At 34.0% G+C, this 10395-nt stretch overlaps 1 protein-coding gene across 1 annotated transcript; it reads left to right on the top strand.

Annotated features, from left to right (window-relative positions):
* Window positions 1–6365: 6365 nt before the first annotated feature.
* LOC137805853 (4,5-DOPA dioxygenase extradiol-like) lies at window positions 6366–9230 on the top strand. Its single transcript, XM_068605755.1, has 3 exons — window positions 6366–6634; window positions 8420–8790; window positions 8983–9230. The coding sequence occupies exons 1-3, from the start codon at window positions 6398–6400 to the stop codon at window positions 9176–9178; spliced, it is 804 nt and encodes a 267-aa protein (XP_068461856.1). The 5' UTR covers window positions 6366–6397; the 3' UTR covers window positions 9179–9230.
* Window positions 9231–10395: the final 1165 nt, after the last annotated feature.

Genomic DNA, 10395 nt, shown 5'->3' with positions numbered 1-10395 from the left:
TATGTTAGCAAACGAACCACTATAAAAATCATAGTGTTCCTTCTTTCTCTTATCTTTGTTCATTGTATATTATCATATTGTGTTAACAAAAGAAGAAGATTTGTGAACTAAACTTTAGAAAAGATTCTTAGATGTATTATCAGACGATACATTGTAAAATAAAATAAAAATAAATAAAACACAATACAATATTTCCTTATTGTGGTTTTTTTTTTCTTTCATAATTATCATCCAAATGAACAATTAGTTCATAAGGATTGTCGTTGTATAACCATTCATAAACAAAAGTCATTTCCTATATAGGATAAAAATGCAAACCTATAGTCGTATAAGTAGGAATAATCACACCAGAAATTATACTGTTTTCGTGAAGTAGAGATCCAAAAACAAGTTCATGAATACCATCAATATCTGTTGGATGGGCAACGATACAAGTGATAATAATATATAGAAGTTGCAGTCAATAAAGTAGAAATCATAAAAACACCAAACCATCATATGTAAAGATGATTATTGGTGTTGATTATCTAGTTACATAAGCGATCCTATAGGCCTTCGCTCTCGTGCCTCTCTAAAATTGCAGTCATGATAAATCTTGGTTCATTTAATTATTAGGGACTTCCAAGCACAAAAATTCTCTATAATGCTAGAATTTGAGGGCTTGTTATTCAACAGTATAACATGAATGATATACCAGTGTCAACCAATACTAATATATCCATAATATGTTCTTATTGATTTCGGTTTATCCAAATTTCCCTTTTTATCCCATTTTATTGATTCATAAAAAAAGTTTATTTCTATATATCAGCTATATTTATAGAAATATATATAATATAACTTCAATCTCGAAATTATAATGAATTGCTCTAAACTTGAACCCGAAACTAATCGGATGAAGTAGATAATTTATTCTTTAATAAATTCAACAATAGAATAAAACAAAAAATAACCCCTTTCCAAGTGGTGTTTGCATTTTTCATTACACACGACTTTCCCTATGTATACATATAAACTTAAATTACTTGACTAGCAAAAAATTCTAAAAAAATAAATATTCAATTCTATAACCCCAAATCTTAACTTTGACTACATGAGTATTTCAAAATTCTATAAATATAGAAGATTAAAAAATATTGTTTTTATCCTCATTTAATAAAAATAATTTAGTATTATCTATTTACACCGATTTACAAAATATCATAATCATTTTCAATTCTTAATGATTAACGAAATTGTTTCTAAAAAGAATATTCAAATACCAATGTCTATAAAACCTCGCAAAATCAAAGAAGTTTTTGGAAAAATCAAAGAACAAATAATTTTTTGTAAAAAATTGTTCCAACAATGTTTCTTAACTTACTTTTTTCAAAAAAGTGCGCACAGTACTTTTGTGCTTAGCCAAAAAATTTATAAAAAAAATCTGAAAGTATATATTTGATTTGATAGAAATTTTTTGTTCGGATCCATTATAATAATAAGAATAATTTATGCATATGCGCAAAAACGGATAAAAACCGGTCAAGAATATCAAAATTAGAGATTACAAAATTTTGTTTTAGTCAATGATCTTATTAAAAAAATAATGAGAATTATTGTATCAATTTTTTTATAACAATTTTGATTAAAAATAAATTTTACAACATTTTACTTCGTATACTGGAAGATTTTGTGAAATACTTAAAAAAATAGTTTAAAAATGAAATGAATACTAAGTTAATTAACTTATATAAATAGTTTTTAGTTCAGCTCAAATATCAAAATAACATTTCCATAAATATATAAAATAGTATTTCTATTTATTTATCAAAAAAATTATTCTTTAAAATTAGAATTGATTTTCCTATATCTAATATAATGGATATACTTCTAGAAGATGTTTTACTTTTTCATAAAAAAAAAAACAGATATAGAGGAAAGTATCTTTTGTAAATACTTCTAGAAGATGTTTTATTTTTCATAAAAAAATTTACTAAAAAACACGTGAAAATATTTTAAACTGAAAGTATTTGTTACGTAGAAAAAAAAAAGAATTCATATTCTCATTCATAAATTATATAGGAATAAGAAAATCCTTAGATTCATTTTTGAAAAAAAATAGAAATCCATTTTTTTTAAAAAAAAACACTATTCCAATTATAATAGTAATAAAACCTTATTAAATGAAAGAAATATGGCACGACAATCACACTTTTGAGTTAATTTCATCATAAAACGTTTGCTGGTCAAATGTCATAAACATAGACACGGAAAATATAATCAACAAACAATACAAAATCATTACACGCTACCTAATTAAAAAACAATTATGACAATAAAACATACAACGTGGAATAACACAAATAATCATAATATATATACTTGTATATATCTCTTTCAAACAATTTTACAAGTCAATTTTCAATCAAACTATTTTATTCTTTATTAATTTAAAATTTTACGTGAATACAATTTGTTTTAGAAGTTTCATATATGTTAAGTTTAGTAAGATTATTTTATTTTTTATTAAATTGAAATATATTTTTATGTAATAAAACACAATCATACGATCTTTACTTAACAATAACTACATAACCTCTTAACTTAAAATTAATCATTTAACTTTTACTTTTTTATTACAATAATATTTAATTTTTATATTTCTTGACATTATATTTTATTAATAGAAATTAGCGGAAACATAGGCGCAATATACATACATAAATAATTTTGGATGAGTTAAAATTGAAAAAGCAAAAAATAACATGTAAAAGAAAAATGATGAATTGATTAATCAACCTCTTTTTTCTTCTCCTCTAGTTTGAATTTCTCTTCTTCTTCAAGTTTTTTCTCTTCTTCCATTGGTGGTTTTGAGATTAGAGAGTGTGATGATGTTCACGTAAGGTTAGGAATCACTTGTAGATGCAAAAAGAATTATGACTTTACCAAAAAAATAGAGTTGCTTGAAATGGAGTGGAAATCCTGATTGAATATGAAGATTATTTGATTTGATATGTGAGATTTGGTGTGGAAAAGGTGAGGGTATGGTCTTTTTGTCTTTCTGTTGTTGTCTTAAATAAAAAATTAAGGGAAGAGTGAGGAGTTAGTTTGTATATAAAAATTATCCCTTAATGTACTAGTATGGACCGAACGGTCAATACCACAACTCGGTTTCCATGACCGAGCCCATTAACGCTCAAATCAAGGTCAGCAAAGCTAAACCACCATTAAGAACTAGGTAATACACCCCTAAGTACGATCCACTTCATTAATTTGACCCAATAAGGTAAGTCCATTAAAATAATATAAATAGTGCATATTCCAAGAACAGGGTACGTCATTACTGAATATACTCTGACAACCGAGTGTTGAGTACTTTTTGCTGACTTGAGCGTTGGAGTGCCTTTTGCAGGTACTACCCCCCCATTCGGCATTCACCTGGAATTGAGAGACCAAGACCTGAAAGAGTAGTACAAAGGTGAGAGGAGCGAGCTAAAGTGCGAGTTGACCGCCCGACAGGAAGGAGGGAGACGAAGCCAGTCAATAGTTCTCTAGGTCTCATCTCCCTAACAGGAACAATTGGCACCCACCATGGGGCCGAGAGAAACTAGCTGAAGGACGAAAGTAGATGGTATCAACCCGAAGCATGGAGAGGATGAGTGAAGCCGATCAGGCGATGTTGCTACTATCTCTGCAGAGAGAGATGACCGAGATGAAGAAGAAGACCGAAGAGGTCATTAGGAAGAATGAGCAAGAGATACAGGTTCTCTGAAAGGAGAATGAAGAGATGAAAAAGAAGTTGGTGGAGTGAAGACCATCTGCTGGATCGACCAATGTTGTCGGCAGGTCCTACACCTCCCCTCCCAACCCGAGACCAGTTGAGGAGACAAGGGACAAGGCTTTCACCGATGGTGAATCTTATCTCAACAAGTCAGCTAGAACGACTGTCACGCTGGACTCGGCCCGCCGACACCCCTTTACCAACGATGTCATTGAAGCTCCACTACCGAACAAGTGGAAAACTTTCAACAGGGATCGATATGATGGCCCCACCGACCCGGACGAGCATATGGATGAGTATACCAAGCATATGAGTCTCTACACCTCGGACGATGCAATGATAAGCCAAGTGTTTCCTACGTCATTGAAGGGAGGAGCCCTCAGTTGGTTCACCTAGCTCCCACCCAACTCCATTGATAGCTTCCCCACACTCGTGTTGAAGTTCGAGACTCGATTTGCCACCAGTAGGTCACATCACCTAACCTCCATCACTCTGGTGGCCATTCGCCAGGAAAAGGGAGAGTCGTTGAGAACCTTTGTTGATAGGTTCAGCAAAAGTACCAATGAGCATCCGGAACCTCAGCTCAGACGTTGCCATGTATCATATGTTGAGGACCCTACGACCGGGACCGTTTGTTGATAATCTGTGTATGCAGCCGATCGCTAGCCTTAACAAATTTAGAAAGAGAGCAACTAAGTTCATGTAGCTGGAAGAGCTCATGGAGTTCCGCAACCAGGCCCAGGCAGAGACCAGTGAGGAGAAAAGCAAGGACGAGAAGGATCGCCAAGGCCGATCGGGCCAGCATGGTGATAGACGCAAAGATAGTCGGGGAGACCGAGGAAACCAGTTATCAAGGTATACCCGTGACGGTCGAAAGGAGGAGAATTCTGGATGAGGCACTCAGTGCCGAGCTGATTTCTCCTCCCAGGAAGGTGGCCAGCCCAAACAACACCGACTGAAGAAAGCAGTGTCGGTATCACCAAAATGGTGGGCATTCTACTGAGGAGTGTCAGGCTTTGAAGGACAAGATTGAGGACCCCATCCAATCTGGGAATCTACACTGGTTCGTCAGAGGTGGCCGAGACACGAGGCATTCCCCTCGTAGAGATGAGCCCGCCAAAAGAAGGTGTTCACCTCAGGAGCGCATCGAAGAGCGAGAGAACCTCTAACTCCTCGTCACCCCCGACCGGCTGAGGCCACTCCTTAAAATCGCGAGGTTGGTTGGTCCAGTAGAGCAGAAACCTCGATCGACAGGTCTCATCAAAGATATAGGTCGTCGCCTCTGGCAGAATACAAATCTTGACAAACCTCTCTTTAAACTTTTTGTAAGAGGTGGCAAAGGTGTTGAAGAGGACACACCCCGACCGACCGATTAGTGAATGCCACAAAACTGGATTGGCCGAATGAGACGTATAATAACTTAGAAAAGAAGAAGGAGAAGGGTGAAGACGCAAGATGTCACATAACAGGCGAAAGGCCTAAATGGACGCCCAGGTGTTTGGGTGAAGCTGGGGAGGCGCCACATTGAGCGTCTGAAGGACGCCCATTGTGAAGCTGTCAAAAGAAAGAGAGACATGCAAGTCTGAAAAAAGACAAGAGTACATGTAGAAGAAGGGAGGACTGGTACCTGGTCACCCCATACAGACACTCTCGGTCGGCAGGTAAGGCTCAACACTAAAGAAATTGGAACGTCCGCCCGCCTTCAAAACCGAGAACCTATCCAAAAATTTGGAAACAGAATCCTCGGTCGAAAAGGTGGACGAGTTCCCAATGACCTTAGGATCAACCTAGCCTAAATCCGCCCAAGAGGTAGCTTGCTAAGGGGAACCCGATCGATCAACAACTTTGGTCGGATCATCCCCCCTAACAATCTCTACTAGGCACAACACATCAACCACACCAACCGAAAAAGAGACAGTTGTAGAAGACCCAGAAGACGAAGACAGAGAAGAAGACGAGGACAAAGAAGGACGAGCGGGAAGAGGAGAAGGGGGAGCAGAAGAAGAAGTAGGCCGAGACAAGGAAGACATCACTAACCTTACACAAAGCCGAAAACCTCGACATAACAGGAGGACGAGGAAACAATCGGATGTCAGAGCAATTAGCAGAGAGGTAGCACAGTACCTCGACATTGTTAGGACCACTATTTATAGGTTTCAAGGGCCTCGGAAGGCGAAACGTCGCAACAATCTCAATCGTTAGATCTCCTAGATCCAACGACTCACAACAATTCGTGTCCAAAAACCCCTCATCAATACAGGTCACATCGTGCTGCCTAAGGTCATGTCATACTTCGAGAAGTCCAACAATCACTAATCCTGGAAGACCGATATATATATATATATATATATATATATATATATATATATATATATATATATGAAATCAATTATAAAAAAATTGATTGTTATATATAAGTATGAATAATATAAAAAATATATATTTATTAAATACGAATACATAACCAAAACATTCATAAAAATTTCTATATAACAATAATACTACATAATATAAAACTATTCTTTCTCTATCTGTCTCTGAATCGTTCATTGGTTACAACTATATATATGAACAAAATCTTAAGATTTCGTTACAGTTGAAATAGTTGATTTGATTGAAGAGAAGAACAGTGAGAAAATGGGGTTGAAATTGAAGGAGACATTTTTCTTATCGCACGGATCACCAAGTCTGGCCGTAGATGATTCGATTCCGGCGTGGAAGTTCTTCAGTTCCTGGAAAGAGCAGTTTCCGACGCCACCCTCCGCCATTCTCGTCATCTCCGGCCACTGGGACACCGATGTTCCCACCGTCAACGTCGTTGACCGAAACGACACCATTTACGATTTCTCTGGCTTCCCTAAATCCTTGTACAAGGTTTGTTTGTTTGCATCCTCTTTTACTATAATGATTGGTAACACTCTCAACAGTACATTAATATTTCATTTATTTTTTAATTTAAAAATATTATTATATTATTATAAACAATATTAATGTTTTTTTACTGTTTAATGTCAACAAAATTTTCTCATTATTATTAGGTTAAATTACTTTCTTAATCTCTCTGCTCATTCAATTTTGTCTCAATTACATCTCTTTATTATTAAATTCTGTAGTAAGTTATTTGATTTTATAAATCAAATTAATATTACTCTTTTTAGTTATTAGACATTATTAAACATTTATTATTATTGTTGCTCGTGAAAATACTTAAGTATTTTACCTTATGATAATAAAAATAATTTATAATAATTATTAAAATAAAAAGTGAAAACATATTTTTTTCGGTTATTTACTAATATAAATTAATAAAAATAAAATATATTAAAAAAATTTATATAAGTTAGAGTAAAATTAGTAAAGTATTAAAAACTTTTACAAATCAGTTTTAAAAAAATCTATAACTATATATATAGTTATAGGTTATAAATAAATTAAAGAAACAAAATGTATTTTGTCACTTATTTTAGAGTTAGCTTTAATTGTGAATAACTTGAAAAAAATTGCTTATTTTCGATAATAATTGTTGTGACTGTGGGTAGGGGTGGCAAAGCGGGTCAGCCCGTCCCGCATTGGCCCGCCCTGCACTTGGTCCGCAAAAATGCGGAGCGGGTTGGCCCGCCCCGTAAAGTTATTGCGGGTTAGAATTCCCGACCCGCTCCGCATAAGAGCTGGCCTGCGGGTTTGTGGGTCAGCCTGCATTTTTCTTTTAAAATTAAATATTACTTTTTTTACATTTTGTTCTTAAAAAATTGTCAAATTAAACCTATATATTTGTTACTATCAAATCCAATTTTTTTTTTATTCCTTTTCAAACATAGTCAAACATCAAAAAATTAAACATTAAGATAAATATCAAATATCGCTATTCTTCCACTTCCAAAACATTAAACATAAACATTATTGACATTCTTCCATTTCAATAACATTGGATGTTGTCTTAGAAGAACTTTCATTCATTTTTTCATAATTATAATCTTCTCTGTCATTTGCTCACATTAAAACAATGACATTTTTTTTTCTTGCGGGTTAGGGGGTCAGCCCGCCCCGCCCCGCTGCTAGCCCGCGCGGGCCACGGACTAATGCGGGTTAGCGGGTTGAAAAGGTTAACCCGTCTCACGTTTTTTACCTGTGGCCGCGAGCCAGCCCGCGTGACCGCCCCGCTTTGCCATCCCTAACTGTGGGTATAAATTTTAGAATTAATGGAAGAGCAAAATAGATAAAAAAAAATTATGTATATAAAAGAAGAACTTGGTCAATGTCAAACCGTGCGTGGTTGGTCTGTGGGGTCAGAACAGAACATAACAGAAGAGATATCAGAGAAAAGGGAAACTAGTACAAATTTTAATAATTGGAATACTTTTCTTAATTATTATATTACTATGAGAAAATAAAATTTATGCTTAGTTACATTTTTTATGAAAAAGAATATCTATTTATATAAATTGAATAATTTAAAATTTATTCATCAGACTTATTTTATTAATATTAAATTTTTATCTAATAAATTTAAATTTAATTTAATCTCATAAAATCGTCTTAAATAAAGTTGGCATCCACATATATATTAAAATATTTTTATTTCTAAATTTAGAATAGAAATGAATTTTTCCTACTATTTGTCTAGTTTGATCTTGAAGTTGTGTACCCTTTTGTTGGTAGTTGAAATATCCAGCACCTGGAGCACCAGAGTTGGCGAAGAGGGTGAAAGAGTTACTCTTAGGATCAGGGTTTAGCCATGTGGACGAAGACATGAAACGTGGGCTTGACCATGGTGCATGGGGGCCTCTGATGTTGATGTACCCAGAGGCAGATATCCCTGTGTGTCAACTCTCAGTTTCATCCAACAAGGGAGGTACTTACCACTATAACATGGGAAAGGCTTTGGCCCCTCTTAAAGATGAAGGTGTTTTAATCATTGGCTCGGGAACTGCCACCCACAACCTCCGAGCAATGGGTCCTCGTAATAGCCCACCTCCTCCATGGGCTCAGGCTTTTATGTCCTGGCTAAAAACCTCTCTTCTTCATGGAAGGTAATGCTTTCCCACAATTTCTTCCTGCATCTCCTATTTTTCAAACTACCTATTTTACCCTGGTTTATTATTCAATCAACCTTCATTGGTGTTATTGTGAATTCTTGCTTTACACTTGATGCATTGGCTAGTAGCAAAATGGGAATAAGATGCTTCTTAATTATGTATTTCTTCAATCCATGACTGATGCAGATACGAGGAAGTAAATGAATATGAAGAGAAGGCTCCATATGCAAAAATGGCTCATCCTTGGCCTGATCATTTCTTCCCATTGCATGTGGCCATGGGTGCTGCTGGTGAAAATGCAAAGGCCAAAGTTGTTCATGATAGTTGGGATGTTGGTTCTATCTCTTATGCTTCTTTCAGTTTTACAGCTACTGACATTTAATACCACATACTCATTTCTTCTCCACATTCTTCACTCTTCTCTTGATATATATATATATATATATATATATATATATATATATATGGTACAGTTTGTTCAAATTACAAATACATTGTTAGATCAATAAGGACATGTGATGATGTGAACTTCTTGTTCGTTTATTAATCCTTTCACCTCTTCCTACTTATTTACCTTTTTTTTCTCTCTCTTGCATGAGAAAACATTTGAAAGTTGTGCAATGTGTCATTCTCTTTATTGCTAGTTAATTTTCTTGGTGAATAAGATAAAGATGCTACCATGAGTTTTTATTCATGAATGAATGAATAATTTAATAAAAATATATCTAGATATTGAATATATGAAACTAAAGAAAACTCAAAAAAGTTTCTAAAAAATTTAGAATTTCATTCAAGTCTTTAATTATGTTTGTCTTGATTCCAATTCAGTTTTTTTTTTAATTTTTAGGAACTTAAACAAAATTTCAGAAATTCATTTAAATTTTACTCGGTTTCAAAAACTAATAAGACAACGCTAAATTGACCATTTATTAAAAAATCACACTTAAAAAAAAAAATCCTTTGAAAACGTGTTTATCTCCAGCTTTGTAGTGAGATGACTAGTTGCTTCTTGCTTCTCCTTTTTCTGTTATTGTTTTGGTTTCTAGCTGAATGGACTCTCACATGAATCTCTCAAATATTTTCCTTTTTTTTTTCCAACTAAGACGTGATTATTTTTAATTGATTAAATGAATCCACAACTGTATTTCAGTGGCAGACAACCTTTTTTTGTAGGACTTCTAGGATATTGAGGGTGTGAAAGACAATGCTATAGTCATTTTTTGAGTTTATAACCTAAAATTCTGTGTCAAAGCATGAAACCATGATCATTGAAACTATTAGATGACAATAAATACTGATGAGATAAAAATTAAATGCTTAATTTTCGTTTATTTTTTACATTAATCTCAAGTATTCATAATTTTTCAACTTCAAACTACTTAGTCGGTTTTAATTTAAAATACTAAACTAGTAAGAGTAAGATGGAACTATAAAACAATTTCTAAAGCAAAAGACCTAAAATAAGGGATATATTGTTACAATGGAGATAAATAAAATTTAAATCTCAATGATTGCATCTATGGATGATCACTTTAATACTAGTAATCTGGACCACGGATCAATCTAATACTTACAGCAAAAACATTGTTCAAATTTAAC

The sequence above is a fragment of the Phaseolus vulgaris genome, chromosome 3 (assembly GCF_000499845.2).
Source record: "Phaseolus vulgaris cultivar G19833 chromosome 3, P. vulgaris v2.0, whole genome shotgun sequence".
NCBI lineage: Eukaryota > Viridiplantae > Streptophyta > Magnoliopsida > Fabales > Fabaceae > Phaseolus > Phaseolus vulgaris.
This window is presented reverse-complemented; position numbering and strand designations above follow the sequence as displayed.